The 21,806-nt window shown below is 37.6% G+C and overlaps 1 protein-coding gene and 1 long non-coding RNA gene across 5 annotated transcripts; both read right to left on the bottom strand.

Moving 5' to 3' along the window:
• Positions 1-473: 473 nt before the first annotated feature.
• LOC103718110 (ERBB-3 BINDING PROTEIN 1) lies at positions 474-8,782 on the bottom strand. Of its 3 annotated transcripts, none has more exons than XM_039132424.1 (10): positions 8,590-8,782; positions 8,400-8,494; positions 8,158-8,242; positions 7,888-8,037; positions 7,647-7,800; positions 2,162-2,377; positions 1,887-2,023; positions 1,686-1,777; positions 1,229-1,420; positions 474-866 (listed from the first exon to the last, which is right to left on the bottom strand). In XM_039132424.1, the coding sequence occupies exons 2-10, from the start codon at positions 8,488-8,490 to the stop codon at positions 784-786; spliced, it is 1,200 nt and encodes a 399-aa protein (XP_038988352.1). In that variant the 5' UTR covers positions 8,491-8,494; positions 8,590-8,782; the 3' UTR covers positions 474-783. The 3 variants fall into 3 exon arrangements, with proteins under 3 accessions (XP_038988352.1, XP_026664656.1, XP_008805004.1); XM_026808855.2 differs by having other exon boundaries at positions 8,400-8,509; XM_008806782.3 differs by having other exon boundaries at positions 1,238-1,420; positions 8,400-8,509; positions 8,590-8,781.
• A 118-nt stretch (positions 8,783-8,900) lies between these two features.
• On the bottom strand, positions 8,901-21,523 carry LOC120112725. 2 transcript variants are annotated; one of them, XR_005514371.1, is made up of 3 exons: positions 20,974-21,322; positions 20,719-20,861; positions 8,901-11,818 (listed from the first exon to the last, which is right to left on the bottom strand). It is a non-coding gene; the product is annotated as an uncharacterized LOC120112725 (long non-coding RNA). The 2 variants fall into 2 exon arrangements; XR_005514372.1 differs by lacking the exon at positions 8,901-11,818 and adding an exon at positions 21,448-21,523 and having other exon boundaries at positions 20,667-20,861; positions 20,974-21,088.
• Positions 21,524-21,806: the final 283 nt, after the last annotated feature.

The raw sequence follows: 21,806 nt of genomic DNA on the forward strand, positions 1-21,806 counted from the left end.
AAATAGAGAGTAGAAAAAGAATGAATGATTGCGCATGAGATTTTTTTCTTACTTTTGACAGATAAAATCAACTTTCATATTCATAAACAATTCTTTTACTAATTGCTTGCGAATATATACTACTTAGGAGGCTTCGAATTTATTTAACCACCCTACTCCCTCCAAAAGTGAACTTCAATTATCTACCAACCAATTAAAAGAAAACTTTTTTTGATGGAAAATAAAATTTAAATAAAACTAAATATCATATTCAACACATTAATGGATTAACGGCTCCAAGGTTAGAAAATACATCAGATAGAACAAGCTCAACGGAGTTGTAAAGGAGATTAGAAAGCTTCAGAAAAATAGTGGCCAATAAAAATCACTCTCCTCATCAATCCCATTGTCTCATGCGAATTGATTTAATTCTCTTTCATGCCGACTTAGTTTTTTTTGGATTACCCCGCATTTCACACACAAGATACTCTAGGTTGAATGTATAAAAAAAAATGCATTTCCAAAAACCAAATCCACATAAATTCCTCCAAGCATCCTTGCATGGATGGATCATCAGATACATCTTATATTTCAATATCCATCTCTTCCATCCTAATACATCCAAATGCCCAAAGCTTTAGCAACTTAACGAATTAATTTGCCCTAATATCACCTTGCAAAAGCTATAAAGATTTTCCTCATAAGATTTCTGTGCGTTCATGCTTTGCTAAACAAAAATTGCATGAAAATCTCAACATGCTCAGGGGCCACCAGCAACAAATGCAAAAAGAGCACCAAAACTTCTCAATCTTGAGCAGGGGCACCATTTGATGTTGCATCCATTGGTTCAGTTTCGGCTGTGTCATCCCGAGCTCCGCCTTTCTTCCCTGCAAAGTGACACAAAAACAGTGAAGACAAGTCGGCAGTTGGCACCGCTGTGCTTCTCCATGTTCTTCATTAAATTGAAGTTCCCGCCAGGGACAACACTGAAGACAGGTGAGGCACAGAATTTTCCCTGGGTTGGCTGAATAGGTTAAATATTCAACTTGTCTAGTTTATCATATGTCACTACAGAAAATCCATAACTCCATCTATTTGGCGTCTGCATAACTTTTAGTGAGATGGCATAGAGCAATAAAGGCCATACACTGTAACTGCTAAATTATTCCTGGAATTCTAAATCAACTGTTTGCATAGCAATACAGAGAAACTTGTGAGGACCATGCATGGTCAAAAGGATAATATGCACTTGGAATACCTTTCTTCTTCTTTCCTCCACCCTTCTTTTTTGTCTTTGTTCCCAAAGATAGCCATGCCTTAATTTCAGGATCATTATCAATGGTTTTTGTAGGCTGCAACTGTTGCAATGGATGGGAGGTAATCCTGTCCGACCCATTTGGCATTAGCAACACAGTGAACTTAATGTGAGCAACAAGATCGCCTGAAATACAGCAAGGTAATTGGTCAACCCACTGGATGGAGACGATCTGCAAGCAGGTAATGTTCTGCAGGTATTTGCAATATGCCATAGGTGTTAACCCAGATAACAAATAGTAGTAGTTTACAGGACACTCGGAGTAGCTAAAGTTAAAAATTTTGTTTCATTATTCAGTAAATCCAGTACATTTGCTTACTGCAACAGAAAATGGAAAACAATGAAAAAATTATGCACAGATGCAACATTTCTTGAGCAAATAGTTTCTCACCGGGCTTCTCATGCAAAACAGGGTATGGTTGCAAAAGCTCATGATTTACACATTCTACTAGACCAAGCCGAGCTCGTTTCTCTTCCAAAGCCCTGATAAATGCACCCAAACAACCCCCAACCCACAAAAACAAGGAAAAAGGAATTATGATAAATAGAACCCAGGTTAAGTTTAACATAATGAATGGATGATATAATGTACCTTGCAGTAAATGGCATGATTGGAAATTTCTGGTTTATTTCACTAAAGATGAATCTTGATGACTTCATTTTCAGGTGATAGTTTTTGTCCACAGCTCTCTTATAGATAGTGGTTTGCTTCTCGTCTAAGAGTTTAGGCTGCAAAGTGAGGGCATTATCAGCTGCATCCATGATTTGGATAATAACCAGAGGATGGTACAAACACAGGAGAGAATTACTGTAGAATTCAATTAGATTTCTGGAACTTCAATGAGTCAGGTTGGAAGAACTTCTTACCTTGCCTTCACCTGTGCTGGTGACTATATCGACTGCATATACTTCGTTTTCCTCAAATTCTGCTTCATCAACTCTAGCCTCAGAGTTGCTTACACTAAGCACGACTTTGTTACCATCAATCACGAACTGTTTTAGCTGATGACTAAGAACCCCTTCAACAATTTTGCAATCATAGGTAGCGGCTACCTTCTGAATAGCTTCTGTGACATCCTTATTCTGTCACGAGAATAATCATGGAACAAATGAATTAGTAGGCTAGTGGAAGGATTGCATGAGAACAAGAAGATCTGCAAGAAAGTGGAGAAAAAGATTTAAATATCTGTTTAGGATAAGTGCTCATATTCATAGAAAATTGGACAAACAACATTAGAACAACAATATTAAAAAAAAATCACAAGTCCCGATATGCTGTTTTAGTGTTCCATTCAAGTGCCCAACTGTACAAGCAGTATTGAGTTTAAAGAAAACAAACAAGAACAGATGATACAAAAAAAAAACTTAGAAATAGGGTAGTAGACCATCTCCAGAAGACCAGAAAAAGTAAGTTGATAACACAAAAAATCAGGGTTAAGTTGCCAAGGCACCTGTTTTTTTTGTGCAAATTACTAATAAACAGTCTCTACAGCTGTACTGGTTATGGTTTGGTAGAATCTTATTTAGCAGAAACCAAGGTTGAAAATTACAGATTCATAGGGTCTAATATAGATTTAGAAATAGGATGCAATCTACAAATCATAAAAAATCAATGCCAAATACATAAACCATACATCAGGAGTTAGGCTGAACAACTGTGATCGCGCAGTATTATATTAAATGTTGGCTACAGAATGATATATAGAATTTCAAAGACAAATGTAAAAGCAAATTCCATCCACATATGCAAGTAGCCAATGATGATGTAGGCAACCGCGAAAAGAGGAAACCAACTAAAGAATGGTCTGTCTTGATAAAGTTGCCTCATTTTATAGAATCGGCTTGAAATTGCAATAAATCAGTTGCTATCAAGCCTCATTTACTAACATGGATAATAGCTAGAAAAAGATACCATGGAACCAGAGGATCAAAGTACTGGCATCAGTACCCACACCAGTACCTTACAGATATGCTATGATACATAGCAACAATATACATTTCATGGTAATCAAGGTTAAAAAATTACAAAGAACTGATAGGGTCTACATAGATTTAGAAATAGGATGCAATCTACAAATCATAAAATCGATGCCAAATATAAAACTATCAGGAGTTAGACTTAACAACTGTGATTGAATTGTGTTAAATTAAATGTTGGCTACAGAATGATGTTTGGAATTTCAAAAACAAATGGAAAAGCAAATTCTTTTCCACGTATACAAGTAGCCAATGAAGATGTAGGCAACTGCGAAAAGAGGAAACCAATAAGTAAATGGTCCGTCTTGATAAAGTTGCCTAATTTTTTAGAAACAGACTGAAATCATAATAAATCTGTCGCTATCAAGCCTCATTTAATAACATGGATAATAGCTCAAAGAAAATATTGTGGATATGGTATGATACATACTGACAGAATACATTTCATGGTGCCAGCACAACAAAATAAATGAATTACCATGTGTTTGTACAGTACAAGTACGGGAAGTATATCGGTGCAGTACATCACATAGAATCCGGAACTTAAATCCTTGATGGAACTAAAGAGCCATAGGCGTATGTTTCTATACTTACTTGAACCTTGTGCATCTTAATATTATGAAAACCATCATCTTAAATAATCAACATTTAGTAAGAAAAATTTTTAGATCTTTGTTTCTATGTTCAATTGAAATTAGTGCTTCAAGTCTAGAAACAAAGAACCATGTGGAATAGTTGAACTCTGGCAACAACAAAGGCAAACAGGGAAAAAAATATCACCACGAAAGTTAAAAGATGCACAAAATTACCAAACTGCCTATTCACTAATGCTAATTGTCATGCACCACTCATAGGATATTGCATGGGTATAGTGGGCATCTAAATTATGGAGTCAAACAGAATGAGGGTTGCATGGCAAATGATGACCATTCCACATGAAGTCCGCAAAAACAAAACTAACAGACACCTCATGCTTCAGTGGGTCATACAAATTGCTTCTAGAAGATAAAATTACAGTAGTAACAAAATATGGAGTGCTTGGTGTAATATAAATAATTAAAAATAGAAGCTGGAGATATCAACTAAAATTTTCATGCCGCTATAATCACAAACAAACAAAATGCAAGGTTCAAGCACATTAATGAAAATTATTAGCACTAAAATTTTCAAGATGCCATAAACACAAACAAACAAAATGTGGGGTTCACTACCATAAGTAATGAATCAAAGAGAGAAAACATGTGCTTCCAATTGAACATGTCTAGATTAGTTTCTTCTGCCGAAACACCTGAAACATAGGTTGGATTTTATACTATTATCGCCAAGGTCCATAGGACCAAGACCCATGCCGATAGGCCACCAGTACGGTATGATATTGTACCGTTCTGTTTTGGCATGTACAGATGAAGGAATGTCGGAGAGGGTGAAGGAGAGAGAGGGGAGAGGGAGGAAGGGGGAGACAGATGCTGGGAGAGGGAGAAAGGGGGCTTGGAAGCCCTCCTCTCCTTTGCTCGGGCCGCTGAGTGGAGCCCCTGCTTCATTTGAAACACAAGCTTGGGGTGAACAGAGAGAGAGAGGGGGGAGGGAAGGAGGAAGAGAAAGGGAGAGGGAGGCGGAGCATGAAAGATGCTAGGAGTGGGTGAGAGAGGAGGCTCAAAAGCCCTCCTCTCGTCGTCCACTCGTCTGCAAGGGGTGTTGGACAAAGCCCTTATTTCGAATTGGACAGTTCGGGACGGTACAGCAATCCTCTATTATCACATTAATTATGGTTGTCAACACCGTTGGAGGTGTACAATTTAAGCATTAAAGGGAAAGGAGAATGTGTCATGTAGCATGCAGACCATTGTGACTTTAGGATATCTATGGAATGATTGAACATTCATAACCATGTCACAAAATGTCAAGAAATTTTACTACCTCCAAGGACAAAATATCAGAAACCGGAAGCAAAATGAATAAAACTCAAATTTAATATCATAAGCCAAATAATACTCGTTGCAACCCTTGACAGAGGATAGTCATTTTCACTGGAATGCAATTTGCAAATGGTTCTTATTTAGTAATAACCAATAAAAGATAAGCATATGAAAATACTTAGAAAATCAAAGAAACCATGACATGCATACCATATGCATGTCACAATAGCAACAAATAATAAGTCGTCATCCAATGATACTTGTTCCACTCAATGAAACACTACAGGGGGGGAATCTATAAAGCAAGCTACAATTGGATGCTGGATAAAACAAGCTCCTTGCAACTTACACTGACAAGTACTGGTGATTTTTCCTTTTTCCTCTTTTTTTATTGTCAAGAAACTTTGTTTTCAAACTACCAAAAAAAGTTACAGAAAGCAGCAAAAAGAAAGCTTGAATCCCATGAAGAGAAGCAAAAAAGGTAAACAGCAACCATTCCTTAAGAAACTAATGGAGTAAAATCTATAGCCAAAGAGAAGGAAAAATAAACTTGAGGCACAAAAAAAACAAGCCAAATTAAAGTCTAATAAAAATTTAAAGTATGCATTCATAATGCAGTCTAAGTGAAAGAATGTTTTACAAATGCAAAACAATAATTTACATTCCGAATCATTGAATGGAAAAAGTTCAATACAAAGTCAAAGCAAAATTCATAAATATTCACATTAAATAAAGATAGAAGGAATGCCCTATCAGAGTAACTATGACAAAAGCATCCTTGGATGTAACTCCATAGCTTTCAAAAATTATTCCTCATTTAGGGACTAATTTCGATAAAAGGACAAGGTGGAACATTACAATCAAAACAGTGCTAGCCGATATTTTAGCAAAAAGAAAAATATATGTCAGCAACCAAAACCACATTGTGCTGAAAATCCAGAATGGGTGGCCAGTGGAATATAGTTTAACCAGCACCATCTGCCAGGGAGATATAAATTTATATTAAATCTATACAAATCAAGTCATACATACCATTGACTCCATCAAAATTACCTCCAAGGTAGGGGTGAAAGTGGATCGGATAATGGATCCATTTTCTTATTTAAATCTATCCGGATATGGATAGAAATTTGAGCATCCGACATATCCATATCCATATCTGTCAAAGAAAAATGGATATGAATATGAACAGACAACTATCTGATCCATATCCAAATAGATGATTCTACTTACAACCCTATTTAATTTTATATAGCACTCATAAACTTTTACAGAAAATGAATAATCATATTAACATGCTATTAACTTAATATATTATCCACTTAATAATATTTTCGATTCCATGATCATAAAATTTAATTATTTGAATTATATCCTAATTTATATCCATGCCCTCAATATCTAATCTGTATCCATATCCATATCTGTTTAAAACAAATATAGATATGAATTTTTGTACCTGACTAACATCTATATCCATATCAATATTCGTCAAACAAAACAAATATAGATATAGATATACTAGTATTAGAACCGATACAATTTCAGCCCTACTCTAAGGTGATGTTCTTTTGGAGTGAAGAGAAATGAGGCATCCACAAATCAAAAATCTAATGCGAGCATAAACTCGATGCACATCAACTACTAAAAAGTCATCAACTCTACTATAACCTATTTCACAAGACCCTTGTGCATGTTAGTCAAGCGTTGTTCCATTAATCAAGGGCCACCTCCTCTCTAAAATACATAGCAAGAAATAGCTTAAGGTGGCATAACAGAGAAGCATATCCTAATAACTTGAAAGGGAAATCAGCAGGCTTTCATATAGCACCCTGATGGGAGAATGCATTTTCTATTTATATTTGTTTCTTAACAACTGCCTCAAAATTATGGAGAGATAGTCATAATGCATGCCAATTAATGAACAAGAGGAGTATAGTTATAAATGCTAAGTATACGACTATGAAAGAGAGGACCCATGATTTTGTCTGAAGTTTGCCTCCTCATTAACCAGCAATCAAAGCATCACATTCATTTGTGTGCCAATGCTAGTGTCCACCATAACAATGTAATTACATATTGAGATCTATAATAATTGCATAATATCTAAATTATCTAAAGCGGAATTGGGTGCATGAAAGTTCCGAGTGCAAGTCCAGAGAAGCAGGGTTTTCTTTTTCTTTTTAAGAAAAAATGGAAGGTGTTTAAGAAGCAGATGCAAGCAGGTTGCTGGAGAGAAGCAAGCACAGAACCTAGGTAGAAGTTTCCTACGACTAAGCTCAGTACACAGCTACCCACCCATGACACATGTTACACCAACTTATATCCATACAAAACAGATGTCATCCTAAATATTCTGTGCCTTTCAATGTAGCTACAACAATCCAATTTTTTCCAACTTAATATGCATTAGCAAAAAACTGAAAAAACATTCCAATTCCAGTAAAAGAAAAGGATACCTTTTTTCCAGGCCTCACAAGCCTCAATGCTACTTCCGCTGCAGTGTTAGAAGCTGCAATTACATCTGCAGCCCTTCCCGTCACCGGCCCTTCCTGGAGGACATGAGTGTGCGCCACTACTGCAATAAACCCATCTATATGGCATCCAATATCACTGCAACACAAAGAAAAAGCAGAGATGACTCAATATGCTTCTCATTAAGTTGTTCAAATAAGTACAACTATCATGATTAATTCATACATTTTCACAATGTCATTCTCCTCCAAAACCGTCTCATCTCCTGCCAGGGGTGAGAAATGGCACACGGTGTTATTCACAGAGATGCATGTTGGGAACGCCACACCCCTCTCTATCTTCTTCTTCACATTTTTGTACATGTTTCCCGCTTGCCTAATGCCACCATCGACAACCCAACCTTCTTATAAATTTATCAACTCTACTTTGTAAACAACAAAATGACAGTAAATAGATGTTTTAGAAAAAAATAACCAGTAGATAATAGAGAATTACTCTCGGATAAAGGCATCGCCTTTCTCACAAATATCTACGATCTTCGCCTTGGGCTTGCACTCGGACAGAACCAGCTGGAGAGCCTCTGTTTCCACACCAAAAAATCATAATTTTCGTAAAACTTTAGATAACAAAGACCCCAATAATCATCCGAAACTAAAAATAAAAATAAAAAAGAGAATACTAGGGTATCGATCACGAATCGAACGGGAAGCAAAGAGGGAACGATATGAGATCCTTACTGTTGACGATCTCTGCCGCGCTCTTGTACTTGGTGACAACGTCACTGGACGTGAGATCGAGCTCCTCCTCCTTCGCTTCGTCGTCCGACATCTCTCTAAACCCAAAACCCCTAAAATTTCAAAAATCGACAAAAAATAAAAATTCTTGATACAGAGGAGAATCAGCGGAAGATAAAGAACAGATCATTACCGGAGAAATCGAATGGACAAATTTATTTTCTAAATTAGGGTTTGGTGAGAAAGAGGAGAGAAACCAAACCGCCCCCTCAAGGTCTGAGGTTACGTCAAGGGGCTATCAGGGGTGAGAGAGAGAGGATTAGGGCTTTACGAAACCCGGTCGGGGGGAGGTGGCGCCGTAAGCGATGGAGAGCGCTTTTAGGGCATCACCCACCGTTCATCCTAATTTATAGGTCTGCGCACGTGCAATGCACGTGCTACATCGGGCAAATGCATTTTGTGATGAAATTTCCTTTTTCTTTTTAAATTTTTCCTAAGCCTTGAGCACGTTTTCCATAAAGGGATTACCCAAAAATATAGTAGGTTTTTTTTTTATTTTTTTGGTACATCGGCAATTTACACTAGTCTTGCATAAGCATTACCATTAGAATCAAGAGATAAATACTCTAAAGAGGTAGAGAAACAAATACAAAGTTAAACTCCACTTTTATAATTGACAAATTTATTAGAAATACATAGTAAACTAGTACTGCAGTGTTGTCGTAACTATTGCACAAACAGGTGAGTGAGGGTGACGATTAATTATGATCATTCTCCTAAATGATTAGCTCAACGAAGCACACCTTCAAATACAAATTGGTATTGAAATATCATAATCTTATAGACAAGTATCACAAATTTGCTGGTTTTACTAAATTAACTATCTTATGTTGGAATTTTCAAGGAAATCACAAAACAAAAATGCTTGTCATGCTAAAAAAATGGAGAAACTTGGAAGCTTCTAACTTCATCAATTATAAAAGTTATAAATAACAAAACTTGGCAATGCTTTGACGGACACCATGCTGGATCAAAAAGAATAATAAGAAGACTACAAAGCTCTGGAATAAACATAACAAATGACAACATTTAGTTAGGATATCTTGAGAGGGCTAGTTAACTACTATCTGATCAATATTACGTCCTCATCATATGTGAAGAACCCAGTTGACTCAACGCAGTGAGCCATGTCTACCCAGGCTTCCGAGTGTGGAAAGCAGGCTGTGTCGAAGGTCGACAGACTGGCAGGAAATCGCATGTGAGAGAGGGAAGAGAAGACTGGAATCGTTGATTCCGCGCGCGTTCTTCTTTTCCAACGAGATTTCTCGTTGTCGATTGCGAGAAAACTAGATTGATCAGGTGGCCTCCTCCCCCCAGTTTCTTCTCCTTTATCGGTTGCCATGGCCACACGACCTTCTCCTCCATCTTCCTCTCTCTTCTCCTATTCTTCCATCTTTATCTTTCTCCGTGCATCTTCCTTTCTCTGCTTCGAGCTCGTCGTGGCCCATCTCTGTCTGATTCATGGTTGGAGTGCATCGTTGGAGTAAGGCAATAGCCCCGACCTCCTCCCACATGCTCCTCTCTGTTGTTCTTCTCTTTGCCAGCACTGCCACCTCCATTGGTGGCCGTTTCCCCACCGTCGGGCTCCTGCAACCGGCGCCCTCGCTGTGCCCAACCCTACTGGGCCATCGTGCCCTTCCCCCTCTTCCCCCATTCTAGTGAGGGTGCTCCCCTATTTTGCCGAAGAAAAAAAAAAAGTAAGGAGAGAGAGAGAGAGAGAGAAGGAGGGGGAAAAAAAAGAAACAAATTGGAGAGATCCCATCCTGGTTGAATCTCTCTCCATCTAGCCGCCTGTACGTCTCACTTGAGGATCTTATTTTTCTCTGTGTACCTACCGGGTGGATCCGTAACAGGATCCGAGACCAGTGTCGTGGCGACCGCTTGGGCCGGCCTTTTCTGCCTCTTTTCTCCGGTCAAGATACAACGTCAGATCAAGTCCATTTCGATCCCATAGAGCTTTTTATTTTGCATTTAAATTTTTAAATAATTCAATGCAAATTAATTTATCTTTTTAAATGATTTTGAAAAGTGCAGCAGATTTGCTAATGATCTTTAGGCAACCAGAAGCAAGTAACCTTAAGACAAGCCTTACTGTTGTTGATGTACCGATCAACTTCAAAAATGAAGATATAGATTATGTTTGATATGACTGTCTCCATATTTTTTTAAAAATTTAGAATCATGATTGTAAATGATTTATGTATAAATTATGGACTTTAAATTATGAAAAATTACATTTTTATTTAATAATGAAAAAACTTTGGACCATTTTTATTATTGTATTTTATGAGATAAAATTTCATACGGTGTTTTTTTATAAGCTTTGTGTTATTGCGGGCGATACCGTACAGTAGCACCAACACATCATATTCCAAATTTAGGGCGTGACAGCATGACCTATTAGTAGAGACAAAGCTGGAGTTGATAATTGGCTGAGTGGGGTGTGGACGTGTGATCTGCGGCAATACTCGTTGGTAAATGATATAGTTGAGATCCAAGGAAGTTGAAGGATGAAAGATGATCCGCTCTAGGTGGTCTATTTAATGTTTGATAGCTGAATGAAATGCTATTCTAACTATGTTCTGTTCTTGTGTGGTTTCAATAATTCAATCTTAGGAAGTTTTCTTTTTATACTCTTGTACATAATCTCTCTTGTATTGTACGTTGTGATTCTGCAGTGTGCTCTATGAGATTTATCCAGAGAATCTTCCTCCCCAGGTGGTGCAAGGGCTCAATGTGTTTGCTGAAGATGCTATTGTTTTTGCAGCTGACACATGGCATAGTGTATAGGTCTTTTTCTCATTCTATATTTACTTCTGATCGTGAGAATTACGTGAGGATGGAAATAATTTATTGCTGACGCTGCATCATTGTAGAGACTTCTACATAGTTAGCGGCACATTCCTAGTTCTTGCACTTAGCATAAATCCATTTTAAATGATGAGAGTAATGCAGTGCCCATGCATTTGGGGCCTAAGACGAAATCACTTAAAGAGACCTTTTTTTTTGAAAAATGATGAAAAACATTTAATAAGTGCAAGGGAGCAAGGATCTGGACAAATTTCACCAGAGTTTATTAGCTTAAATTCAAGATTATAAAAAAATGAAGAACCAAAGAAAAACTTAAGAAATAAATTAGCTTAAGAAAAAACCAAATATTTTCTATCAAAGCAATAAATTCAAGATTAGAATACCTTCACATGTATAAAACTTGAAAAAGTGTTGACCCAGAGAGGCCCATACAACATGATAAAATGCTTACCGCTTTACCTTGTCATTATAGTAAAGATCACAAAGTAAGTTAACCAAACTGGCTTCGCTAATTCCATTGTTTGAATGCTCGGCATATAATTAGCTTGGCTCTGCAAAATAAATCCAAGTCCATAATTAAGTTATATTTGGTGCTTGAACGTAATGCTTTCATAATTATTATGTCAAAAGTTGCAACAGAATATACCTGTTATAATATATCTATTATGAGCATTATATATCTAATAATCATATACCTGCATTGGGATATAATATATCGTACATATCAACTGCTTGACAAAACAATAATAGATAATTGATAGTGACTAAGAAAAGTAAGAAAGCTATCATTGAAAAAATTTACTTAATCAGTTAATTGTAGAGATATTCTTAAATAAACTAAGCATATACTCCTTGTTACATGATCTGTTCCTCTTGGGTTATTCCATATATGATGGATTTAATGCCTCAAATGTTAAGAGAGAAAAGAAGGCAGTTCACTTTGACCTTTTTATTTTGGTGGAGTTTAAACATTTTATCAGATCATGCATGAAAAGAGAAAAGTCCAGCTAAATAAAATGTTCAAAATAAATGGCTACAATCGGTATCCAGCAGTACAGTCTTGCCTTGCCATTTCCAAAACCAATCGAGCCTCACAATAAAAAAAGAAGCAACTTAAAATTGTCACAAAGCCTGATCAGCTCCTCAGCTAGTGGCATTAGAAGGGCAGTGCCTGAGAAATCTGCTAACGGAACAGGACTGTACAGCAACATACATCTAAAAGATAGCGTTAGATATTTTTCCAGTTGTCTTATATGTCATCATTGGTCATAAAAATGAAGGAAGAGAATAGACAGTAGGGGAGGAAAGAGGAATCTCTACAGGAGCAAAACCTTTGCTATTGAAGTTAAAAAAAAGAACCAGAAAAGATGAGTGAAAAAAATTGAAAATATGTGGCCACAAGGGAGTAGATTCAAAACCTTTAAAAATGTAATAAACCCTTATCCCAGCATACGATCCCCAATCTTGAACAACCAAAATAGAAGATTTGAAATTTGGGTTCTCACAACCTGAGCAACCATCAATGCAAGATCCCCACCCCAATCTTCCAAAGGTCTCCAAATTATATGACTTGTGGGGGAGACAAAGAACAAATAATCTGAAGAAATTAATTATAGTAAAGACATTAGAGAAACCATGAAAAAGCTGAATCTTTGAAGGGAAACAAAAAGGAATTTCAAAGCAAAGAAGGGGAGAAAGAGGCTCAGATTCACCACTTAATCCAGCATTGAGTTAGCATTCAAGTCTCTGAAACTACAAGCCTAAGCGGCTGCATAAGTTGCCTGTAGAATGGTAGCAGCAGAACTTCCAAGATTGCCTTAGCCATTTCTACTTCGCAATGCAGCAAGACCCTTGCCTAGGAATCATCACAGCCCTCTTCATATAAAACTAAAACAGGTGCCGCTTGCCCAATCTGGGGAACAAAAAATGAAGAAGAAAAGAAAAGAAAGAAAGAGAAAAAGATGCTAAGGAGGAAGAAGAAGACCTAAGGCTCAGCGATGCGGTGGAATTCTTGAATGGATGAGACCGAAAGATCCCCCACTTTGTCTACTCGAGTGACCTCTCCATCCAACAATGGTTGTACACTGGTTGTCTGCAGAACAGCAAGCCTTCCGAAGTTGCCTCGCCCATCGGTCAAGAAGGAACACAGAGAGGAGAGATGAGATGGGGGTCAATTTCAAGAACAGCTTTAAGCTGCAGAAAGGCTATGTCTGGTTCAAGAATTAAGATGACAAGTGATAGGAATAAGACAAAGATAAGGTAAAAGAAGAAGATGAGAGAAGCAGCATTACGGTAACAAAAAAAACCTTCCTAGATGCCAAAAGCCTCATATTAAAAACAACCAAATGCTTTGAAGGCACCTTTGTTTCCACATATAACAATACTATCAGGCATACAATCCCTAATCTTGAACAACCAAAATAGAAGATTTGAAAATTTAGGTTCTCAATTTCCGAGCAACCATCAATGCAAGATCCCCACCCCAATCTTCCAAAGGTCTCCGTATTGTATGGATTCTTGGGGAGCCAAAGAAAAATTTATCTGAAGAAAACTAAATATAGAGAAGGATGTTGAAAAAAAAAAAACTTAAATGCGCACGCGGCCAAAATCTCGGGCCGCGTGCGCGTTTGAGAAAAGGTAACGCGCAGCGGGCGTTACGCATTTGAAAACGGACGCGTTTGAAAACGCGTCCGCAAATGACCAAACGGCCCCTGTAAAAATTCCTATTTAAACCCCTTGATTTCATCTCTTTGGAAGCACGAAAAATTTCAGAAAAATAGTGGAAAAATTCTGGAAAAATTCTTCTCCCTCTTAGCCACTTCCAAATTTTATTTTTACATTTTATTCAGTTTATTTAGTTCTTTTCATTCCGTTCTTTGCTGGATCTGCAAGTTCGATCGGGTTCGCTTTGACTTCTTCCGAGACGTGCCGAAGAAGAAGTTGTAGGGTCGTCGTATCTCCGAGAAGGATTGCCGGGTGACCCGTACGTGGGGGCAAATACTTCTTTGGGACAGCATCTACGCGCTTCGACCTGCCTTCAATCAGGCTACTTTCTTCTACTTTTATTTTTAATTTAATATTAGTAGATTTGTAGGATTTGAAATTCTATAATATAAATTTATTAAATGCATAGATTTATTTTGTGCTAGAATAGATTTATTTTGCATTAAAATAGAATTATTTGGATGCCGAATGATATGCATGTATATTATTCCCTTTAAGATTTTCCATTAATTGAATTAATAGAATTATTGTTTATTTATATGATATATTGCTAACAATCCAAAGAAGTATTTGCTTTTGTTAGTAATATATAATTAATTAAATTTTTTATTACAATTGTGGCATATTAGATTTTAATTGCAATAATTATTTTTGCTAGCACATCATTAATAATAAATTATTCTAAAGAGGTAATAATTTGGTTAACCTCCAAGAGGTTTATTATACCTCCATTTGGACTCCTCAAGGAGTAATTTCCAGATCCCATTCAAACGGAAAATTCGAAAATTGGTTGATACATAATAATTAATCTATTGAATTGACCTATTAGATCTCAATCAATTATTTTAATAAAGAAATAAATCTTTTAATTCATTGAATTGACTTATTAGATCTCAATCAATTATTCTAATAAAGAAATAAATCTTTTAATTCATTGAATTGACATCTTAATTACATAATTGATTTGCTACAAAATTAGTAATTAATTATTCTAATAAGAAAATAAATCAATTCTAATATATATAATTTATTGAATTGATAAATTAGATTTCAATTACAATAATTGTTTTGCTAGAATTAAATTTAGTAATCAATCGTTACTAATTCGGAAAGGTCAAACGAAAAATTCAAAAATTAGTTAATTCGTTTAAATTTGCATTTAGGTTATTTTAAATATTGAATTTGTGTGATTTCTAGTGATTATATCCACTAACTAATAGTGTCTAAGAAAAGCTTGTCAAAAAGGCATACGTGCCTAAGAAAGGCTGGTACTTAAGTGAGCCTAGTGCTCCACCACTGATCTGGAGCTGATCTGGCTATTAGTTTTTTGAATATATCAATTAGACATCCAAAGTTCAATATAAATATTAGTGCAACCTTTTGACATAGATTTTTTGCCTTCAATCAGGTTTCTGTCACTATTCTGTAACCCTGATCCTATGGCCTCAAACACTAGTGACCATCTTAGTGCCAAACCTGAAAAATTTGATGGCCATAACTTTAGGAGGTGGCAGAATCAAATGCGGTTCTGGCTCACCACATTAGGGTTAATCTCAGCCATAGGTGAAAGTACGACCGAAGTTGATAATGGGTCCAACCCAACTACCTCTTCCAACACTGAACATTCTGCCTCCACTAGCACACCCTCTAGGACACCTGATGAGATAGATTATCATTGTATCCATAGAATTCTAGGTGCTCTTTCTGAGAGGCTGTATGATATCTATTACACAGCCAAGAGTGCCAAAGAACTCTGGGACACCCTAGATAGCAAATATGGTCTTGATGATGCTGGGGTAAAGAGGTTCAAGGCCTCCGATTTCAATAAGTTTAGGATGGTGGACTCAAAGCCTATGAATAACCAAATTCATGAATTTGAAACCCTGATCCACCAGCTTAGGGCTAATGGAACCAATTTGGATGAATCATTCCAGGTAGCCTGTCTGATAGATAAACTACCTACTTCCTGGTCTGATTTTGCCAAGACCCTGAGCCATACCCAAGGAGTTTTCACCCTAACCCAAGTCTTAAACTCCATTAGGATTGAAGAGCAACATAGGCTCAGAAATAATACCTCTACTGGACCCAAAAATAATGCATATAATGTAGAAGCTCCTCCTAAGAAAAATCAGAACCGACCCTTCCGTAAGAATTTCAAGAAGAAACCCTACAACCCTAGAAACCCTAACCACCACTACAATGGGAAGCCTATTCAATCCCAGGAGCAGAAGAAGAAAAAAGAGGAAGGTGGTGCTCGTTTCTGTTATGTGTGTGGTCGGACCAACCATTTGTCTCCCCAGTGCTTCTATAAGAAAACTGCACCTCTTCAATCTAAGAAGAAGGGTCCACACACATCCAGTGCTCAAGTCAACATGGTGACTTCCGGCGCTGGCTCCTCTGAGACAGCTTTCAGGTCTGTTTCCTTCACTCCTGAAGTTAACATGACTTTACAAGCACTTGATTGGTGGATTGATACCGGAGCTGGTATTCATATTTGTTCGGATCGCTCCTGGTTTTCTTCTTACCAGATCTCAAGTGGAGGAGCTGTGATCATGGCAAACAGCTCGGAGGCGCGTGTGTTAGGAGTAGGACGTGTGGACTTAAAGCTTACATCTGGAAAAGTCCTGTCCCTGCACGGCGTCCAACATGTTCCAGTTGTTAGGAGAAATCTCATTAGTGGTTCCTTGCTTGTCCAGCAAGGCTTTCGTCTTGTTTTTGAGTCCAATAAGGTTGTAATTTCTCATGGTGTAATGTTTATTGGAAAAGGATTCCTTAGTGAAGGATTGTTCAAGTTGAATGTAATAGCTCCTTTAATAAATGAAAATCATTTGATTATGAATATAGAACCCCCTTCTATTTGGCATGGTAGATTAGGTCATGTAAATTATAATTCAATTAAGCAACTTATGAACCTAAATCTAATACCAAAAAGTGATCTTAAGAACCATGAGAAATGTTAAATTTGTGTAGAAGCTAAACTCCCTAGGAAGCCTTTTAAATCCGTTAATAGGGATTCAGATCTATTAGAGTTGATCCATAGTGATGTTTGTGACTCTGGTAGAACTTCTAGAGGAGGTAACAAATATTTTGTGACCTTCATAGATGATCTATCCAAATTCTGTTATATCTATCTAATTAAAACCAAGGATGAGGTGCTCAGCAAATTTAAAATATTTAAGATCGAAGCTGAGAACCAACAAGAAAAGAAAATTAAAATTCTGAGATCAGATCGGGGAGGTGAATATACATCCAATGATATAACTCAATTTTGTGAAGATCATGGAATCATTCATGAAGTGACTGCACCCTATTCTCCCCAATCAAATGGAGTAGCAGAAAGGAAGAATAGGACTTTAATGGATATGGTGAACTCCATGCTTATAAGCTCAGGAGTGCCAGAAAATTTGTGGGGGGAAGCTCTTGTTTCAGCCTGTTATATCCTTAATAGGATTCCCTCTAAAAATAATGATCTAACACCATATGAAGTTTGGAAACATAGAAAACCTAATCTTAGCTATTTGAAAGTGTGGGGGTGCTTGGCAAAAGTTAAAATACCTGATTTTAAGAGAAAGAAAATAGGGCCTAAAACAGTGGATGCCATATTCATAGGTTATGCAGCCAATAGTAATGCCAATAGATTTCTAGTGATAAATTCAGAAGAAAGTGATATTAGTAACAACACCATCATAGAAGCCAGAGATGCAACATATTTTGAAGGCACCTTTCCACTTAAGACTAGAGTAGATAGTGGTATAGCTAGTAGCTCTAGTAAAGTAAGGACAAGTGAAGTAGAAGTAGAAGCAGATCCTAGAAGGAGTAAGAGATCCAGGGTAGAGAAAACATTTGGAGATGACTTCTATACTTTTCTTATAGAGGACTCTCCAACTACCTTTGAGGACGCAATGAAATCCTTGGATTCACCTTTTTGGAGAGAAGCTGTGGATAATGAGATGCAGTCAATTATCCAAAATCATACTTGGGAATTGACTGATCTTCCTCCTGGTTGTAAAACTATAGGGTGCAAATGGATCTTTAAGAAGAAACTTAGGCCTGATGGCTCTGTAGATAAATTTAAGGCTAGATTAGTTGCCAAGGGCTTTACTCAGAGACCTGGGGTAGATTTCTTTGATGTTTATGCACCTGTAGCTAGGATTACTACTATTAGAGTCCTTATAGCATTAGCCTCCATTCATAAATTAGTGATTCATCAGATGGATGTTAAGACAGCTTTTCTAAATGGAGACTTAAATGAAGAAATTTATATGGACCAGCCAGAGGGATTTAAAATTCCAGGCCAAGAAAATAAAGTTTGCAGACTAGTCAGATCTCTTTATGGTCTTAAACAAGCACCCAAGCAATGGCACTTGAAATTTGATGAAACCATACTGACATTTGGATTTAAAATCAATAGTACAGACGAATGTGTATACCACAAGAGAGTTGGACACAAATTTGTGATCTTGTGCCTCTATGTAGATGATATACTGATCTTTGGGACAGATCTTCAGATAATTGATGAAGTAAAACAATTTTTAAGTCATAAGTTTGATATGAAAGACTTGGGACAAGCTGACTTAATTTTAAATACCAAAATAATTAGAAGTGCAAATGGAATTGAGTTATCCCAAAGTCATTATGTTGACAAGATACTCAACAAATTTAATTATTCGGATTGTCAGCCTGTCTCTACTCCCTTTGATCCCTCTACACATCTTAAGAAGAACTTAGGAACTCCTATCCTTCAAAGCCTATATGCTCAAATCATAGGCTCACTAGGATTCCTAACTAACTACACTAGGCCAGACATAGCATATGCTGTAAATAGACTTAGTAGATATACTGTTAATCCAAATAGAGATCATTGGACAGCATTAGAGAGAATTCTTAGGTATCTTAAGGGTACCAAGTCCTATAGTTTGCACTTTAGTGGGTTTCCTGCTGTTCTAGAAGGCTATAGTGATGCCAACTGGATCAGCGATACCTTAGATGTTAAATCCACCACAGGATACGTCTTTCTCCTAGGAGGTGCTGCTGTGTCTTGGAAATCCACCAAACAAACCTTAATATCTAGGAGTACCATGGAATCTGAACTGATAGCTTTAGACACTACTAGCACTGAGGCTGAGTGGCTCAGAGATCTACTTATAGACCTTCCTATAGATGAGTCACCTTTACCACCTGTCTCCTTACATTGTGACTGTAAATCTGCAATAGATAAGTGCAACCAAGAAAATGCCAATGTAAAAATGAACAGGCACTTAAAAGTACGTCATAAATCATTGAGATATAAATTGAAAAATAATGTTATTGCCTTGAATTTTGTAAAATCAGAAAATAATTTGGCTGATCAGCTTACAAAAGGTTTATCTAGAATAGTGGTTCTAGAGTCGTCGAGGGGGATGGGGCTTAGCCCATAAAGATAGATCACCACGGTGGGAACCCAACCTTAAAAGGTTCAATGGGTAGAAACAAACCGGAGTGTGACTAAGAGGAGCACTATTTCATGTTTTCCTCATCCCTATGGCGCTAGTGCTCATAAAAGCAAGCGGTAGGATGAGTTCGTTTGTATAACTCTTAATGAGTCCGAGACCCAAGAGGCAGGAGCTTCCTTGCTAGCTTCCTTATTAGGACTCACCTATATGTGCAGTCGTGAGGCCGCGATTATGGAAAATGGGCGATTCCCTAAAAAGCACATGATAGATATCTGCGCATGGCCATAACAGCGCAACCCGCTTAGAACCCAGATCGGGCTATATTATGTGTGTTGTTGATTTAATCTGAGCCATGGACCGAGGTTCAAGGTTAAGACCACCTTGGCTCCACAGATGTAATCAATTGTCACTAAGTGAAGGTTCAAACCGAAAGGTACCTACACCTATTACATAATATAAGATATCCAGCATTTTATTTTGATTTTAAAATTATTTAAGTTTTTTTTTGTGGGGGATTGTTGAAAAAAAAAAAAACTTAAATGCGCACGCGGCCAAAATCTCGGGCCGCGTGCGCGTTTGAGAAAAGGTAACGCCCAGCGGGCGTTACGCATTTGAAAACGGACGCGTTTGAAAACGCGTCCGCAAATGACCAAACGGCCCCTGTAAAAATCCCTATTTAAACCCCTTGATTTCATCTCTTTGGAAGCACGAAAAATTTCAGAAAAATAGTGGAAAAATTCTGGAAAAATTCTTCTCCCTCTTAGCCACTTCCAAATTTTATTTTTACATTTTATTCAGTTTATTTAGTTCTTTTCATTCCGTTCTTTGCTGGATCTGCAAGTTCGATCGGGTTCGCTTTGACTTCTTCCGAGACGTGCCGAAGAAGAAGTTGTAGGGTCGTCGTATCTCCGAGAAGGATTGCCGGGTGATCCGTACGTGGGGGCAAATACTTCTTTGGGACAGCATCTACGCGCTTCGACCTGCCTTCAATCAGGCTACTTTCTTCTACTTTTATTTTTAATTTAATATTAGTAGATTTGTAGGATTTGAAATTCTATAATATAAATTTATTAAATGCATAGATTTATTTTGTGCTAGAATAGATTTATTTTGCATTAAAATAGAATTATTTGGATGCCGAATGATATGCATGTATATTATTTCCTTTAAGATTTTCCATTAATTGAATTAATAGAATTATTGTTTATTTATATGATATATTGCTAACAAAGGAATTAAAGAAATCTTGGGAAAAGAAAATGCCAAACGAAGCGGAGGAAGAGTCCCAGATTCACCACTTAATCCAGAATTGCGTTGTAAGTCTTCAAGATGACTAAGCTGCTGCATCCAGTTGCCTTCAGAACATCCGCAGAGGGTCCAAGATTGCCTTGCTGTCAGAAATAGCTGTTTTCTACTTCGCGATGCCGCAAAAAAACCCCTATATCGATGCCAGTTTCCCAGTTTGGGGAACAAAAAATGAAGAAGAAAAGCAAGAAAGAAGAAAGGAAAGAAAGAGAAAAAGAAGCTAAGAAGAAGAAAGAGAAACAGACCTTGGGCTCAGAGGTTCCGGGATTCTTGAATGGATGAGACCGAAACCGAAATATCCCCCCTCCCTTCTACAATGGCTGCATACTGGTTGCCTGCGGAACAGCAGGCCTTCCAGAGCTGCCTCGCCCATCGTTCAAGAAGAGAACAGAAGACAAGCCGAGGAGATGAGAGACGAGTTGAACAACCAAAACAGAAGATTTAAGAATTTGAATTCTCCAAACCCTAGCGACCATCGACGCAAGATCATTCAGCAGTCTCCAAATTGTATGAATTCTTGGGTTGCCAAAGAAAAAATTATTTAAAGAAAATAAGTATATCGAAGAAATTAAAATTAAAAAGCGGAGGAGGAGGACGGAGAAGAAAAGAAAGAAAGAGAAAAAGAAGCTAAGAAGAAGGAGGAGGAGAAACAGAAGGAGACCCAGGGCTCAGAGGCTCCGTGGGATTCTTGAATGGATGAGACCGAAACCGAAAGATACCTCCATAGATGCCAAGAGCCGTCCTGGTATCAAGAGAGCCGGAGAGAGAACAACGATCGGTAGCACTGCGACTCCCTTTATAGCCGCAGGTCTTACAGCCGTTACAAAGTCTCCGAGGCAAACATCTTACACGTGTTAAAGAGCACGCGCCCGTCCGTGTTGGTTTGGCCCGCGGGGCGGGGCACGCACGATAGCAACGGTGTCACAGATGCCTGCATTCGTTATTGGCACTGCCTTGTGTTTTACAGTGTAGGCTTGCTGTGCTGGGCTAGCCTGGTGCAACTAGAAACACGAGAAAGCTTGGCTGGGCTAAGGCTAAATTTATCTCCCAAAATAGAATCGGAATTTAGCCCTTTTTT

This window comes from Phoenix dactylifera, chromosome 12, assembly GCF_009389715.1.
Source record: "Phoenix dactylifera cultivar Barhee BC4 chromosome 12, palm_55x_up_171113_PBpolish2nd_filt_p, whole genome shotgun sequence".
NCBI lineage: Eukaryota > Viridiplantae > Streptophyta > Magnoliopsida > Arecales > Arecaceae > Phoenix > Phoenix dactylifera.